The 19,484-nt window shown below is 30.1% G+C and overlaps 1 protein-coding gene across 1 annotated transcript in view; it reads right to left on the bottom strand.

Annotated features, from left to right (window-relative positions):
* Positions 1–17,443, bottom strand: part of fipi (factor of interpulse interval) — a 138,711-nt gene extending 121,268 nt beyond the window's left edge. The window contains exon 1 of the mRNA XM_065500041.1: positions 17,344–17,443. Coding sequence (XP_065356113.1) covers positions 17,344–17,443 — 100 coding nt within the window. The remainder of the gene's footprint in view (positions 1–17,343) is intronic.
* Positions 17,444–19,484: the final 2,041 nt, after the last annotated feature.

Below are 19,484 nucleotides of genomic sequence, written 5' to 3'. Positions count from 1 at the left end.
TTAATTATTCTTGAAATTTCAAAGGAAAAAAGCCATCTCAAGAATATATCGGAGAGTCAAGCATACCGTTTTAATCGCTTTCAACTATATCTTCATAAAATAACTTGCTTTTAAATTCATGATTTTTATTTTTTTGTCAAAAATAATTGACTGACAAATTATTTCTAACAAAAAAAAAAAAAAATAAAAATAAAAAAATAACAATAATTTATGACAAATGATTTTTATTATAAACTAGCTGACCCGACAGACGTTGTCCTGTCCAAGCAACAATAGCATACATGGAAATTAATGTACTACATATGTACATATTTTGAGTTTTTATATAAAAAATCGATTTTTGTTCAGAAATATGAGTGATCACAGATCGAGCTCCTTTTCTTGATTAAACGCTTATTGGCGAAGTTATTAGATATTTTGTCAGAAATATGAGTGATCACAGATCGAGCACTTTTTCTTGATTAAACGCTTATTAAATTTAGAAATTCTTTAGTTTTTATATAAAATATCGATTTTTGGCCAGAAATATGAGTGATCACAGATCGAGCTGCTTAACGAATTTTTCTTACGAATTTTAATACGAACATTTAAAAAAAATTAGCCAAATAGCCGATTTTAGATAAATCGAAAAAAGCGGACGTAAAAGTGGGTTTGATCAATTTTTCCTTCAGTAAAAATTTAAATTGGATAACTACGAACATTTAAACAAAAAAATAGCCAAATCGGTGTAGCCGTTTTCCGATTTTAGATAAATCGAAAAAGGTGAGCGTAAAAAAGGGCGTGGTCAATTTTTTATTCCGTAAAATCCTAAGTTGGAATATGACCAAAATTTAAAAAAAAATTGTCTAAATCGGTCCGGCCGTTCTCAACTGATGCAATTACCAATGAACGACAATTGATTTTTATTTATATAGATGTCATAATTGTCACGATCCGTGATAATAACAAGTAAGAGTCTTATATTTGGCTCTTACGAATCTTCTATACCCATTATCAATATATGACAATAAAATACATTGCTGATATTGGGGTTATATGGGGTGTATGATCAATTATGGACCAATCCTCACAAAAGTTGGTAGAACGATTAAGATTCATCTAAAACTTATTTATGACGAATTATATCACAATATTAATTATTATAAGACAATTACGAATGCTCAAGGCATGCACTGAAGGTATGACTGCCCAAACAGTATTCCGGTGATATTTGTATGGGCGCTATGTGAAATCATGGGCCGATATTGCTCATTTTCAAAAACAAACCAGTTCCTTTTGTTTTGGCGTCTTTTCAACAGACAGACAGATACACGGATATACATAGCGAGATCTTCTTAGAATCTCATGATGACCCAGAATATATATGGGGGATTTCATGTTAAGTGAACCAAATTTTGAAATCGATGTCTTTTGATCGGTGGCGAACTCTCTGTCAAAATTTGACATTTTGGTCAAATAGATTTTTTGACATCCCTGTAACATATTACCTATTGTTCTTAGCAAAATGTGTCCAAATAGTTTAGATAGCTATTTCTTCTAACTTTCGAAAAAAAAAATTTAATATTTTTTTTTACGAAATCAAAAACTTTTTTGACTTTCTTTTTTTCAAAATGGGCCCAATTTTTCTTAAAAGAATGCTTATATATTTTCCTTGAAGACGTATTTAGTCGCTTAGTGGGATGCGAGTTCGATATCTATCAAAATAAAACTTTTGTAACTCAATCCATAAAATATTTGACTTTTTTTTGCAAAATCTAAAAGTGTTTCCAATATGAAAAACTTTTGAAATTTATTTTCCGAAATCAAAAACTTATTTCAAAAAAAAGCTTCAAGATTTTCCTTGAGGACCTATTTGGAGCTTAGTGGGATGCGAGTTGGATATCTATCAAAATATGTAAATGTTTTGTAACTCAAAACATAAACTTTGTTGGCTTTTTTTTTTCAAAATCTAAAATTTTTTTCAAAATGGGCTACAAAGCGACCAAAAATCTCTAAAAGGAACGGACCTAAGCTTTATTTTGAGCAAAACAAAAAAAAACAAAAAAGGCCCATTTTTATTGATAGATTTTTTTTGATAGATATTCCATTCGTATCCAACTAAGCGTCCAAAAACCTCCTATATGAATGAATCTAAGAACTAGTGTTTATAAAAAACCGACTTTTTAAAAAACCGGTTTGTCGGTTAACCGAAAATTGGCCTTTTTGAAAAAACCGATCTTTCGGTTAACCGACATCGAAAAACCCGGTTAACCGTCATATATGTGTAGAAAACATAAAATGTCCAATATAGTATATACAGCTTTAAAATTTGTAGTTTTTAGTAGTCAGGAATGATTAATATTAAAAAACTATAAATATACAAAGGTGCTAAGTCCATTTTATTTTGTAAAAATGTCAAAATTATTATCTCAGTCAAATGGAATTGCGTATAAATATGTTACTAAATATATAATACTTGTTTTAATTATTGGTTTATTCATTAAATTTCAACCAAAAAATGTAAATCAATTTTTTAATTAAATATTTGATAATTTTGAAATTTATTTTCACCTCGAATTTCTGATATGAAACAGAAAATGTTACAAGTCCCAAAAAAGGACTTATAAGATGCAAAAGCACTTCTTCTTAGCTGTGATTATTTGTTTTTATAAATCATACCAAATAATTAATAAAACTCCATTTTCATATTTCAAAAATATTTCAAATCATGGATTTTAGAACGTTTTTTTGTCTCTCCTGTAATATTTCTGAAAAGCTAACGAAATGATTAATAAATTAAAATTTTAAGAACAAAACGCACTAATGAAGTCCTATTTATTGAAACAAGGTATGTACATCGAATTCAATTTAAAGTTTGGTAAAATCATCACTAAGTTTTTAATGAATCATTAGTAAGATTTAACCTAAACTTATAGAATTATGCGGAATTTCATTATAATTTTTAAGTACATATTTTCATTATGTGCAATTTATTCTGAAAAAGTTTTTAAGTAAACTCATCGTCCTCTACTATTTAGAATCATTGTAATTCTTAAATATTAATATTATATCAATCTAAAGAGGTTTGTATTTTTAATCTACAATTTAGGTTTCAAATAAGACCAATAATATGTACACAACGAATATTAAAAATGCATAAAAACATGAGATTTTAAAAACCGGTTACCCGAGTGATAAAAACCGGATTAACCGGTTAACCGAAAATCAACATTTTAAATTAACCGGTTCGCAAAAAACCGAGATTTCGAAGAAAAACCGGGTTTTCGGTTAACCGGTTTATAAACACTACTAAAAACCTAAGAAAAGTTCGCGTTTGCAAAAAAAAAGTCAAAAATTTTATGTCTTGAATTGCATAAAATTGCATTAGAGGTCTCACGACCTCGTAAAATAATCTCTTATTAGCATATTTTGGTCCCAAAAATCTAGATAATTCCGTACAAATGTCCGATCGATATAAGATTTCAAAGATTTGTAGAGCTCGTAACTTGTACAAGATATTAAATTAAGTATAGTTATAAAGAAATATGTATGCACGCGGGTGGATAAAAAATAAAAATATACTTTTCTAAAAATTCTACCCAGCCTTTTTTATTTAAAAATTTATTTTATTTCTTATTTATCATATTTGTTTTTAAATATTCTTTTTTGAAAAATTTAACTTTTATTCGAATCGAAAATGGAAAAATTGCTAAACTTAAGTGCAACCCTAATTTAGAAACACATTCAAATAGGTATCTGTACATGTTGGTGCCGTTTGTTAAATATTTACCAATATTTACTAGTATCCTGCCCATTAACATGTTTGTTTATCCGTTTGTTGTTTTTTAAAAAGTTCTCACACATTGTGGCGTTTCCGTTATGATTCTTTTTATATCAGTGTGTGTGTGTATGTGTGAGGACGTGCGTGTGTTTTTCGTTTTTGGTAATTAAGTGAACATGTTTTGGTAGTGGTTCGTTTTCAACAACCAATAACCAAATTTTATGGTAGAAATAAATTTAAAATTATATTGACCAACAATGAAATATTTTCTATATAGGTGCATATTTTATTTTTGCCACAAATGTTTATTTTAATTTAATGTATCTTTTTTATATTTGTATACTTGACAAAACTTTTAGTGTAAATTAGATAACTTAGAGGGGTAATTATTGTGTTAGGGCGATTGCTGTATAGCCTCCATCAAGAAATTAGTTTGATTGTTTTCTGTGTGCTTCTCTTTCTATCAGATCACTTAATTAACTAAATATATTGCTCCCTCTTCAAACGTCATTGAGGCCAAAACCCAACCCTATAGCGATTGTTCCCTAGACTACGACTGGCTACTGGATCCCTGTCTGAACTTTTGTGTCCATCCGGGACTATAGCATGGATCTCTCGGCTAGCATAACCACACCATACAGCATATGTTGAATATGTTAATGGCGGCTTTATGCGATTTTGATTTGTTGCCTTGAAAGACAGGATACCTCTAAAATCTCCAAGGGTAATGTTAATACTCGAAGTTAGTAACCGAAGACCACAGATCTGAGTGCCGAATATGACCAATACTTACCGAACGTTTACCCGGGTTTGCCAGATTGTTATGCTACTGGAGCAGCGAAATCGGACACATTTTTAAAGAGGAAGTACAGAATTTATTTGGATAATGGTTATAATGAATGGTATTAAATAAAACCAATCCTTTATAAGATCGACGATGAAGACATGTTATAAATCACAGAACCGTGACCATGCAAAATATAACTAGAGACAGGAATAGCGGATTGAAAGCGCTCTCTCCTTTACGTCTGTCCATTGGAATGAGGAGATGACCTTGACTACAATGGAAAATCACTTGAAGTGCAGACATACTTACTATTGTACATTCAGAAGTACGAGGCTATGCTCAATGCTATTGCTGAGAATGTTAAGTCAGCAAAGCATGTGGACGGCTAACCCTGGAGTAGCTAGGTTTTTGAGGGGATCAAAGTGAGGCGGAAGGAAGTTGGAGTGAACAAGGTACCAAAAAAAATGTATGCACCTCATCTCGAAGTCCAGCATTAGTTATTAAAACCAACCAAGCGAAATGCTTGGCAAGCGGTTGAAACCTTCAACTAGCACCTTATCTATAAATGGCCAGGAGTGATCGTGTGTCACCCTGAAGATTAAATTACTTATTATTATTTCTTTACTGCGTTCGCTTGCATCAAATGGTAGAAGGGTTACAGGAACATCGGATGTGGAAATGATGAGGCATTAGGGCATCTGACAAATCTATCTCTGTAGCAAAACCAAAATAAAAATTATTCTCCAATTACCAAGACACTTTTCTACAGTGATAGTATTTTGGTTAGGATAATATTGTTCTTCTATCCAATTGTAGCTCAGTCTATTTGACGAGGACAGCCCTAAAGTGATTGGGTTTACCAACGCTAATAAATGCATAGGCTCATCTAATCTATGATGAGAACGAACTTCTGGTACGAACCTTGATAAACAGGTGCAGTACAAGCGTCAATTATCATATCATTGGATACTAATGGCAATCATACTATGTGGGAAAGCTCGAACATGTTTTGATCTACTAATCTTAGTATTCGTAATAATATTACGAAACAGATCCACAACAAGTCGTTGGTAGATAATTCAGACAGGCATGCGTTTTTTTATTGGAGTGTATCACTCAAATACACTTTACCTCATAAGTGAATTATTTTCAAAATTCAGCCTTTTCAGGAATCATAACTGTTTTAAATTCAGCAGTATAATCGATCCCAATAAGCATTTTTACTGGACTTCAAGTTGAAAACAAGTGTTATTCAAGCCTTGAATTATAGTCAAGCAATTGAATTACAGTTGTATTACACATTATTTCAATAGCATTCTCCAATAAAAAGGGAACATAAATTCAAGCCATATCGAGGGACTATATTCAAAACCTTCTATCTTTGATTTTCACGAAAATGACTTTTTGATGTTAAAATGTTCAGTAAAACAACCCTCATCTATGCACTATGTGCCCATTTCCAATTTTTGCGGCAAAAATTCAAATGTTCAACATTCGCTTTTTGATAAAAATATTTTAAGGTTCAATTCCTAACACTTCGGCGATATAAATGCCAAAAATTTGTGCCAATTGGCCACTCAGTTTATAGTATATAAACAGCTATGAAAGTTTACATTTTTTAAATAGAGTTTTCAAGCTGAAAAAAAGTAAAACAAACTGCATACGGGAAAAAGTGATTTTTTTAAAAAATTGGTTATAACTAAGATTTTACCAAAATGGATTACAATACCGGAGGCACAAACAGTTCAAAAACACTAAAGTCAGCTTTTTTTGAAATTGTTTCGATAGAAAGAGAAAACAAATTAGCGGTTTAATACAGACAGTGCGTTAAAACAAACAACTATATAAATAAGCACAAAACGAAACCAGTTGAAATTGTTTCGAGCGAAAGAGACAAATATATTCGCCTCTGTTATACTTTGTGCCGGAGGTGTGTACTTAAAAAACAACTGAAAATATTTTATTAAATGTTTATATTATGTGTAAAATTTCGTGGTTTTATTAGTAATGTTTTTGTGAAGTTACGAAAAAGTTGTTTATCTTCTGTAGTATAGAACTTATGTTGCCTGCATTTGCCCAAGAAATGATACATATGCGGTTATTTGTGGGAAGGTCAGGCTTCATTACATACTCAAATTTTTTGCAACTACTTGCTCCGAAGCAAATAATTTTCTTTTTTCTAGAAACATACTAAAATTTTTTGTAACTACTTTTACCGAAACATGAGAGCTTAATGTAGCAAGTTTTATAACGATAGCGAATATTAAAGACATATACAATTGCTTACCCAAAATTTACTTATAGCGGAGCCCCATGAAAACGCCAAACAAACAAAGAAATGCTATTTGTGGATGTTGTTATAAGAATATAAATTGAATTTTTTTTTTGAGAATTGTTGGTGTGTTAGAAGGGGTGTTATAAAAAGAGTGAGGGGGGGGGTTAATAGCAACTTTTTTAAAATGGTATTTGTAGAAAGTGCTATGAGAATATAGATTGAGATCTTTTTTGAAAATGTTTGGAGAGTTGGTGAGGGGTTTATCAGAAAAGAGGGGAGGGGGTATTTCCAATTTTTTGAAAATGCCTATTTTAGCAGCAGGGGTTTCTTCACAAAGTTTTATGCTGCTATATCCCTTGGAAATAATTTTTGCCGCAATTTTGGCTTTTGAACACATAGTGCTATGGTGTGAATTTCATAACAAACATATTTTTTTGCTGTTTTATTTGTATTTTTGTTATTTCTCTATCTTATACAATTAATTTTTTCCCAAAGCAAAATAATTAATTTTAAAATATTTTTTGGAATAATTTCTTCTTGCAATTGATGTTTCTTACTAATTTTTGCATGCTGAACATGAATTTTACATTTATGAAAATAGCGAATTCCGATTCTGAATTGAATTACCATGAAAATATTTTTCCTTTTTGTTTTTGAAAATAAAATATCCATGGCATAAAAATACATGGTTAAAGTTGGAGTTTGGTTGATACAGGCAAACATTTTTTTATTGTAAATTTTTTTAAACACCCCAAATTTTAGACTATTTTTTGATAAAAATATATTTTTACTGCAATTTTATTTTTATTACTCTTTTAAATACTTTGAATTTAATACTGTTTTTATGTTTTCGAAATAAAAAGTGAAGAGATTATTTTCAAACGCGCCTTTTTATACCCTTCACCTTCGTGAGAAGGGTATATATAAGTTTGTCATTCCGTTTGTAATTTCTACATTTTTCATTTCCTACCCTATAAAATATATATATTCTAGATAGCGGAGTCGATTAAGCCATATCCGTCTATCCGTCCGTCTGTTAGTTGAAATCAATTTTCTGAAGACCCCAGATATCTTCGGGATCCAAATCTTTAATAATTCTGTCAGACATGCTTTCGAGAAGTTTGCTATTTAAAATCAGCTAAATCCGTCCATAAATAACGGAGATATGAGAAAAAAACCGGGACAACCTCGATTTTTTACCTATTTTTGGTCTATATATGGATTACTAAGTCATTAATATAGACAATATGGATACCTAATGATAGATAATTCAAAGTCCATTTGAAAGATGTAGATAAGGCTATAGTAAGTTGGACCTACAATGGGTCATAATCGGGAAAAATATTTTTTGATCCGAATTTTTTTTTCATCAAAAATTTTTTTTGTCATAAATTTTTTTCCATAAAAACAAAAAAAATTAAAAAACATTTGAAAAAACCTTTTTTTAAAAAAAATTTCAAAAACAATTAAAAAAAAATTAAATTTTGTTTACCTAAAAATATTTAAAAAAATTTATTTTAAAGTATAATTTGGTGAAGGGTATATATGATTCGGTAAAGCCGAATATAGCTCTCTTACTTGTTTTTTTTGATATTGAGACTAGTCTCGATTGAAAATGATTGCGGCTAACGGAGGGTTAAAAAAGTGTCTAATTTTAAAGGGTCTCTATTATATTAAGATAATTTACAACAAAAAAAATCAAAAAAAAAAAAAACAAAAAAAAAAATTTTTTTCTATAACTTTATGTTTAATATTGTTTATCATCATCTTAAATAAAACTCGTTAAAACTGACAGATGGCATAAATGAAATCAAAATAATTTAATTTTATTAAAATGCAAAATCTTCTATTTTATCATTTTCATACATATACATTGAATATTTTGTGAAGAAAAACCATCTATCTATCATAAAGTCCCCAATAATGCAAAATTTTAAAAACCTAGTATATGTGAGATTCAGTAGTTGCTTTAAAAAAATTTTGTAGAATACCGAATTTTAATTACTCAAGTAATACGCGAAAATAAAAGCAGTTTTTTAGCTCTCCTGAAATGTTGTGTTTTTTAAGATAGAGGATTTTGAATATAGGCCATTGATAGTTTTTTGTTTGAAAAATATTTAATTTTTTGTTTGAAAAATATAATATTTTTCAAGGTTAAAACATTGGCTGACTTCATAAACGACTTCATATGAGTTCATGAATGTCACAAAGTATTGCTTTACCTTGTAATTGCTTTGGATTACTGCGTTTATGAAGTCAGCCATAATTACATTTGCATTCAAGTCATATTTTTGAGCTTTGATTCTTATTAGGAGGCTATTCAACCACCTGAAATGGGAAGGTGTTCTTATCTACAAAACTAAGGGACGATTTCTACACATCGTTTAAAAAGCAACATAGTTGCAGAAGCTAGACTTATGTAACTGACGCGCGAGACTTTTCACTAGTATGAGAGTTTTCAATAGGACGAAGGCAACGATTATCAGTTCTGTGGACTATCGTCATCTTACGACAGGTACTACCTAAATATACCCGAAGCATTGGTATTGCTTATAGATACACATATTCCGGTTGTGGTTGGTAGACATGAATGCTTTGCTTCAGAATTCCTCGCGGCGTCTGTTATCTGGTAGATTCAATTGCAAATTAGAAAGAGATAATATGGGAACTGGACTTTGTATGGGTTTTCGTGGATAAAGGTAAAATTCAGGTTAATGGTACTTATAATTTTCTCTATAGGTCCATTTTTGATATCGCAAAATACAAATTTGACAAATTAATTCTAAGAGCTATTAGTATAAAGACTAAAACCTAGATTTTTTAAACAGCAATTTGAACATCTAATAAAACCATTACCTTTACAATTTATTCCTTCTTTTTGCTTGTCAAATGTACTCATTCTAAACTTATCCTCAAATTCCAATTAATTTCTTTTATTAATTTATAGAAAACAAAATTTCTATCATAAATCGATTGAAGCTCCAACAGAGTAATACATTTTTATAAAATGTAATTTTTTTTTATTTTGAAAAATACTTTTCATTTAGTTATTCTTTTAATTTGTCCTCAAGTAAAATTGTGTTGTATATGACATGATAACAGTTGTTTGTTCAAATCACGTAAAAAAAAGACCAAGAAGAAAACAAAAATGATTGCAAATCCTAGACATTTTTTTAAAACACTGAGAAAAATAAAATAGTTGTTGCATAGTCTCAAATATACATATGTAATACTAAAAATGTTTCTAAAATCAAACAATTTTCCAAAATGTTATTTCACATAATTTCAATTTATCACATCTTTGTTTAAAAATGTATTGACAAAAGGTTTTCTCTAACTGTTTTATTATATTGAATTCATCCAAAAGCACATTAAACTCCCACCCTGACAGAGCGACACACAATCAAATGTACATTCATTCACAAACTGGTGAAAAACACATGGACAAAAAAAAATAAATAATAATGAAACGAAATGGAAGATTGAGTTAAAGTTTGTTAAATTAACGTAATTGAAAAGTTTTGTGCATTTCTCTCAATTTGTCTTGTAGAATGTTTTTCACTTGTACAACTCTGGCATTTCATCGTCCTGTTTTTCTATTTCCTCGCCCCTGGTGTCCTATGAAATCATATTGCAACAGAGTAACGAAACATGCAGGTTAGTTATTGAACACATTTGAGTTTTTTTGTTTTCTTTTTGAGTTCTGTGCTTTATTTTTGTTGTTGTTGTTAATGTTGTACGTAATTCTTCTTGCAACATTTGTTAAGCAACTGTTCACAGAGTTTGAAGAAACTTGCTCTGGCTTCTCAAAGCAATTCAAAATAAAAGGCAAACAAAAACAAAATTAAGGGAAAAAAGTGTATGTTGCACTAATGAAAAATGTTATACGTGATCTTTACAATGACCATTATTTATCAAGAAATAAGTAGAAACATGGACATGTATTGAGCGACAACAAGAATGAACAATAATTTTGCAATAAACCATAAACATGCTAAAAATATTTCTATAGTTTTAAACATTTTTTGTCGAACAAGTTGTCAAACTATGGTTGTGAAATATGTAACTACAATACAAATACATATTGTGAAAACTACATTATTTGATTTAGAATTTAGTAAAATATACTGTTTTGAAGGTGATTCCCAGAAATGGATAATAGTATATAGCATCAGCATAACAGCAGAATGGGATATAACTTCATATTCCCTGAAACTCACTGTTGCTAAAACTTCCTTCTATTTATCTAAATAACCTTCTTGAAATTTGCATTAATTCTTTTCAACGCACTAGTCCAAGACTTGTGAAAGAGGCCATATCACTTTACTTGACCAATTGTGGTAAAAAGCTTACAAAATATAAACAAATAATTTTAGTACAATTTTATGATCAGTATTATAATATGCAAAACAGGACAGTTGCATTTGAGTTAGTTCCGTGACTTGTCGTAGACTACCGAAAAGCTGACGGTTTACTTCCTCCTTCGGTATTTCAATGATTAAGTTGATAAAGTGTTAGAACTGGAATCGGTCCCTATTATTTTGGAACTAGTCACATACACAATTATGTGTTAGTTCCATTCCCTCTTCTATAATATTTTCTTGCTTAAAGCTTATTTAATAAAATAAATATTTGACAAAATAGTGAGAGTTGTAAGACAGTCGAACTTTCTGTATAAAATTAAAATATATGGAATATTTTGGGTGTATGACTTAAAAATGCTAGATTTACTATAGATGGCGTATATTTTGAAGGCGGTTTTCTAACATTATAGTGTAAACACCAAAGTTTGTTTTGCTTCGAAAATGTCGAATTTTGTGTCAACAATGCACCCTATGAGGGAAGTTTTGCTTTACTTCTTTAGTTTGAAAAAAAGTACTACTGAAGCACACGAATTATTCACCAAAGGTTATGGTAAATGTGTTCCATCGGTTTCAACGTACCAGAGAAATAGTGAAGTGTGCGGTTCAGAAGTGGTGATTTTGACACTGATGACAATGATCGCCCAAGCCAGCCAAAACTATTTTTAAGACAAAGAACAAAAGCTGGCAAAATCATTGGGAGCTGCACATGCAGCAAATTCAAATTTGCGAGCAGCAGGATTCATTCAAAAGCAGGGAAATTTGGTACCATACGAATAGAACTCGAGATACCATGAAAGATGATTCGAAATGAAAAGAGGGAAACAAATCTGTAACTTCTAAACCCTTACTTCGATTTGAATGAAATTTCACATGCTCAAAGGGGAAGTGTTGTCGAGTTTATGTTTTGAATCTGGGCCTCATGAGCCCACCAGGAGCTGGGACAAGGGTCCCCAAAGTAGGACAACTCGGGTATGGTCAATTTTAAAAATGATACTATTTCTTGTTTGTGTTCCGATTTCAAAAAAATTACATATATAGAATCTTCTCATTGAGAACTACATAAACCTCATTGAGCACAGACAAAATCCTCTATCCATTGATATATAACATGTCTACCTTATGTTTTTTACGTGGCAAATTAATTAAGGAAAACTTAACAACTCATAGAGAATATACCTAACATAGAAATTCATAAAAAAGCATGTTGCCTACATAACAACATTTTTATGAATGTAAATAACAGTGCTAGGTAAATTATATGCGAGTTGTTAAGTTTTCCATAATTAATTTGACACGTAAAAAACATAAGGTAGACATGTTATATATCAATGGATTGAGGATTTTTGTCTACTTTTCAATAATGTATATAACTTTTGACAATTAAAAAATTCATGGAATACTTTTTTGAAAAATATAACAAAAAATGCTTTTTATTGAGTTTTTGCATAGATACAATTTTTTTAAATTACAATAACATTTTTACTTATGAATATTTTTTAATAAAATTTTAAACTTATATAGATTTTTTTATTGAAAATAGAAAACTAAAAACAAATTTTGAAATTTGTAATCACGATTCCCGCAATTCCCAAAAAAGTATTGAAAAATTCCAAAAATGGGATATTTTCGTTTTTTGGCTATAATATCCACACCAGGGGCGGGGTTATCGGAACCTTTTACAAAGTAATTAAGAACATATTGGGCCATCTAAAATGGGTTACTATATTTTGCTATCGACTTTTTTCATTTAAAATATATTTAAACGTTAATTAAGCTTTTCAAAAAGTATACATTTTTTAGATAACTGAAAAAGAATAAAAGTACTTTTTTCTCAAAAAAATAGCGAAAAATCGCCTTTTTTAATTTTTTTAAATTCAAATGCATGTAAATTTGGACTCGGTTATGGTGAAAAAAATGGACAAAATCGGTAAATATTTGGAACCGCGGTCATCAAAAAACTGGAGTAGGTTGGGTAAAAATTTTGAAAATTTAATTTTCAAATGCGGATATCTCCTAAGCTAGAAGAGATAATTGAAAGCTACAACGAAGTTTTATGTAGTGCTCAATGAATGTTGTATATATGTAATTTTTTTGAAATCGGAACACAAACGAAGAAATAGTATCATTTTTAAAATTGACCATACTCGAGGTGTCCTAATTTGGGGACCCTTGGTCCAGCTCCTGGTTTGCTCATGAGGCCCAGATTCAAAACTTAAACTCGACAATACTTCCCCTTTGAGAATGTGAAATTTCATTCAAATCGAAGTAAGGGTTTAGAAGTTACAGATTTATTTCCCTCTTTTTTTTCTCATACCACTGTGTGATGTTTGAACGATATAAAGGAAAATCATTTTTGCAGCGAATCATTACTTGCGATGTTAAATGGATTGATTACCATATCCCGAAGCATAAGAGATCGTATATGACGCAAGGCCAAACAGCCGAATCGACATCAAAGCTAAATATCATTGGCGCTATGGTAATACTCTGTATTTGGTAGGATCAAAAGGGTCAGAATATGAGGCCTTCATGTCTGTAATATTCCATCAATGCAACAGTCGGCCACATGTTGCATAACCTGTTAAAAAGTATTTAGAATGAACAGGTTGGGAAGTTTTGCTTCACCCGCCTTATAATCTAGATCTTGCCCTGTCCGACTACTATTTGCTTCAATCGATGCAGAAAGCTCTCTATGGAAAACGCTTCACTTCAAAACAGAATATCCGAAATTAGCTTGATTCCTCCTTGGTCTTAAAAGATGAGCATGAGATGTCACAAACATATACTGGCTTACCTTACTGTAACCTTACATATGGTTGATACAATCATGTGAATCGTAAATTAACCATATTATTTTCCCAAAAAGCTTTAGAAAAATATCAAGCTTTATTTGTAAAAATATCAAAGCTTAAACAAAACACCAATAATAAGCAGTGATTTTATCTTTTCTTACACTCCCTATATTTTACATATGTGTACCTTACTCTTGGATCCATAAATAATTAATACTGTCTCCATATCGAGAATAATAGAAAAAAGTACAATTTTATTGAAATGATAGTCAAAATCTATATAGATAGTAAAAATAATACGATATTTTTAGAAACATTTTGTGGTATCAAATTAAATGTTTCTCATATTTATCTTTATAATAATAATGAAGAAAATTAAGGGATATGTATTTTAAAATATCCTTGCTTAAAGTATATTGTGTAAATTTATAAATATTTTTTCTAAGAAAAAGGGGTTTTGGTAATATACTCATACAATTTAAGTCTAAATACAAAGATATGGCAACAAATATATTATACATTTTTTGATAATTCTTCGAAATATACTATAATTTTTGCTAATTGTTTATTATCTCGAGATCGCCTCATGTAACCATAAAATAGCTTTCAATTGAGGAAAAGGATCTTTAGAAAAATACATTAAACCAAGGTTGTAAAAATTTGATAAGCGGTTAAAAAGTTATATACAATTGACCTTGATCGATGTTAAACCATTTTTATATTAAATTTGAACTGAGAACCTCGATGAAAGACAAAACATAGCTTCGACAAATCTAATTATATGTATTACAACCCAGCAGTTAAGCAAGTAGTCAATGTATCCCTTAAAGACAGTAATTGTCACAAATGTCTAATCACTTGGCTGACTCCATTTTATATATTTTGGTCATTTGACACGTGTGTGCTCTTTGTAGTGCAGAGAGAAGACAATTGGTTACTTTATGCATCCCAAGTAATCTAGCGTGAAGACAATTGTCACTTAAGTGTCTCTAAGTAATCGTTTTGTGAGTAATTCGTACAAACTGGTTTTTTATAAATTGTGTTAATATAATTCTCATACAGTTTATTTTGATTTTTGCTTAAGTATACTGATATCGCATGTAACATAGCATGAAGTCAATAGTCACTTTAGTGTCTCTTAATAACCTATGGTGAAGTCACTTCAAACTTTTTTTTGTACTGCAGTTTATTTTACCCACCAGAAGCGTTGACAACCTTCGATCAGCTATCCGATAGTCACATTGTAATCAAAAGGGTCAATTGACTCCCTGCTTAGGACATGCACATGTTAAAATAACTAGTCAAGTAGCTGATCAAGTGTAAAAATAATACAAAGCTAGCAAGGTAACTGACGCTATGTAACCAGTTTGTGAATCCAATGCGTTGCCGACTTTGGACCAGCTATTAGACAGTCCCATTGTAATCAAAAAGAAACAATTGACCCCCTGCCTAGGACATGCCCGTGTTAAAATGACTAGTCACGTGGCTATTGAAGTAACTAGCTCCCACCCTAAATGATGGGTAAAATCACTAGTTCGGTACTGTCTCCTAGAACTGCTGGGAATGTAAACCCACCTTCAACATTACTGTATATTTGCACACAATTGCTTACGCATTTTTATACACATGTTTCGTCATTGAGGTTTACGAGGTAAAGACAAAACTACTGCTGCACAATAACAACAATAACAGAATTTTACAAAAGTAAAAACAATAGTAGCAACAGCATTGTTTGACAGTGATTAATGTTTAAAGCGAATTTGTTTGGTGAACATTCCAGGCCAGAGAATCCAACCAAACGCCCAACCAGAGCCACCAATAAAAGCCAAAATTTACTGAACACAATTTTAAATTGAGTTTCTCAATAACATTTGTAGCTGAAATATGTATGTATAAAAAAAGTAGAGTGGTTCATGAATTTACAAAAAAAAAAAAACTAAATACATAATACAAGTCAACATACCAAATATTATGAAACGGGATGTCATAATATAATATACATATCATTAATGATACCTAATCCTTGGGTTTATATTATGGAGAATGCAGGTGAAATGTAGCGAGTAAAATGTAAATTTGGACGACTCTAATTTTCAATGCGAAATAAAGAAAGGACCTTTACGTCCACAATTACATTCAAGTGAATTTACGATAAACATTGTTGCTGGTAAATTTTCAACAATCATATACCACTCGTTCGAGTACTTTTAATTATAAATGTATACACACATGTTGTCACAATGAAATCTTACAAGAGTGTTGAGTGTTTGTGCATGAGAAAATTTATAGTTAAGGGTTAATGTTTACTATGGATATATATTTTTTATTCGAATGTATAATATATTTAAATTTCGAATAAAAAATTATTCGATCAATAATTTAATTAAAATTAAAATCCTTTTATTTGTTATTAATTACATTTATATATTATTCATTTTGTAATTTTATTCAAATTATTAAACATTTTCTGTTTTCAAATATATTTGGTTAAATTATTCGAATCATTTTTTACTCGTTATTCGTTCGAATAACCGAAGAAATTTTAAAAATTAGTCGATTACTCGAATAATAAAAAAAACATTTACTCTTATTCAATTCGAATAATTGACTACCATAATGTTTGTTATTTCTACAAGTAGATATGAAAACTTATACTATAGATTTTATTATTAATTTGTTGGGTCCAATAACCAAATACACGAATTTTATTTGGTTGTTCTTTTTGTAGCAACATAAACAATTCTACAATATTAAATTTGGAGGTTTTGCATGTGGATCAAGTAAAAGGCTTTGTGCTACTTCGACAGGATGATCCATAAATCCATTGGACTCTGAAGAGTTAAATATTTGGGGTTGGGCATGTACAAAATTCGGCACAAAGAGATTTGTCTCTCAGCTTTTTTTAAAAAATTTCCTCTGCTCAGAAAAAAACTAGTTATTAAACCGTTTCAATTCAAATATTTGTCACATATTGAACTGGTTTCAATTATTTCATAACTTAATCAAGTATTCATGTGCTCATAAACTAAATTTTCTGATATTTTCTATTGAATTTTAAGTTTTGAATTTGATAATTTTGACAATTGAATATACAATTTTCGTTATTGGTTGAATTTTAAATACAAACATTATTGAATAGATAATTTTCGTAATTGAAAACACATTTTTGTTATTTCACTGGGTATTGCTAAAAAACTCTTTTACTTCTTGGGGTAATTCCTGTTTATTTTTCTTTGGTATTTTTCTTGTTTTTGTAATTATTGGATCCAAGCTAACAATTAAAAAGTTAAAAATATCTTCTAAGTTTTCTTTTCGGCCACATCTTCTCGCATTATTTTCTCTGACTTTTTTGAAAATTTTATTACAAGCTTCTTGAGCCTCTTCTGATAAAATCCCAACAGATAATTTTGAGTCACAAACTATATCTTGGCCGTGTATGAGAATTTTGTGGAGAGTTGACGACATGTTGTACCAAAAACTAAGTGATTTTGCTAGATATTTCAATATCTTTTATTTGCAATTTTGGCAACTCTGGCGAAAAGAAAATTTTTAATCTTTATTCTGAATAACTATAACACCGTCCGACAAATAGAGAAAAAAATCGTTAAACACGAACCGGATGATATACGTCTGAAACTATAAATTTAATGGAGAAAAACTGTGTTTTCAGTTTTTCAGTTTTTCATTTTGTGATCCTGTGTCCTTTTTTAAGGACTTCAAAATTATAAAGAAGTACATTTTTCAAAAAATATTTTAACATACTTTTACTGATCAAACAATGTCAAATTTGATGTCAAATGAACAAGAAGAGTTGGAAAATATTTTGTATTATTTTTTGGGAATTTTATAGGAAATGTGTAGTAGGCATTCAAAGGATTTAATCCATGAATGGAGAAATGAAAGGTCGAGTATTTTGTATAAGAAATTTATACAAAATACTGAAACAAATTTCAGAATTTTTTAATCATCACATTGGGATTTATTGTGAACATAATAGGGAATAAAAATATTAAAAAAGTATGACAATACCACATATAGTTTTTCCGTACCTGCGATTTAAATTTTGCGATTTTCGAGAAAAACTAATTTTTTGGCCATATTTTGGTGAATGAGCCGAATTTCTTTACTGTTATGATTTACTGTATCGATTTAAGGGTTGGCGTTTTCCGATTTTAGTAAAACATTCAGACTATATTTAAAATTGCATGGACTATAATATTCTGAATAGTTTTTACTTAAAGTTTATAACAGCAAGAAAAATCCGCACATTCGCCAAAATTAGTTTTTCTCGAAAATCGCAAAATTTAAATCGCAGGTACGGAAAAACTGTAGGAGGTATTGTCATAATTTTATTCCCTATTATGTTCTCAATAAATCCCAATGTGATGATTAAAAAATTCTGAAATTTGTTTAACAAATATTTTTAAAAATTTGAAAATGGAGTTTTGAAACTGCCGTTTTTTTGTTGGTCATACCTGCGAATAGGTTAGCAGTTTCCTACTAAGACACAAACTCCTATACAAGTAAATATGGATATATTTTAAGTAAAAATAAGCTTTTATTTTAATATTTCTCAAAATATGTTAATTTTGTTCCTACATTTCTTGTTCTAGTGGCCTGAGACACGTTAGTGGCCTGGCGATTTTTTCCCCTTGTAAATGCACCTCAAAACTAAATCGCAGGTCGGCACGGGTTGCAATCATGATAGAAAGACAAAATTTCATATTTAACTATAGTTTTATATACACATCTGCTCAAAATAATAGATACACCTAATTGGAAAAAATTTAAATGGCGGTAACATTGAAAATTTCCTCGCAAGCGTTAAGAATACATCATATTATTAAAATTTCTATCTGACAATGTCATGTCAGTCAAAAATCTGGCAACTATTTGCTTTCATGTTGATTTTTAAAAACGAATTTATTTGAATTACAAAAAATTATTTGCTCATAAAAATAGATACACATCAGTAATTTGTAATTTGTTTATATACAATTTTTTTTTTGTGCAATTTGTTGTTCCTATTTACGTGAAACAGTAAGTATAATTTAAATTTTAGCAACAATTTTATAAAAAATAGGACTCTTTTGAAGAAAATGGGACGAAATCATCATTGTACCGAAGATGAGAAAAAAATTGTTCAAACGATGAGAAATCAAGGAAAATCATTACGGGAAATAGCAAAGAGCATAGGAAGATCTTTACATTTTGTCCAAAATGCTTTATCTAAAAAACAAAAAAGAGAAACTCGCGGTAGACCAAAGAAAACCAGTCCAGAAACAGATAGGCGGATCGTCCTTATGGTTAAAAAAGACCCTTTCATATCATCGAAAGCTATTTCTGCGGAGCTATGTAACGAAATCTGTCCACAAACAGTTCGTCGTCGTCTTTTACAAGCTAAATTGCCGGGAAGAATTGCCAGAAAAGTGCCACTAATGCGCCAAAAAAATATCAAGACAAGATTAGAATTTGCTAAAGAGCACTTACAATGGTCCGGATGTGA

Source organism: Calliphora vicina, chromosome 2 (assembly GCF_958450345.1).
Source record: "Calliphora vicina chromosome 2, idCalVici1.1, whole genome shotgun sequence".
Classification (NCBI taxonomy): Eukaryota; Metazoa; Arthropoda; class Insecta; order Diptera; family Calliphoridae; genus Calliphora; species Calliphora vicina.
The sequence above is the reverse complement of the archived record's forward strand: the minus strand, read 5'-3'. Positions and strand labels throughout refer to the sequence as shown.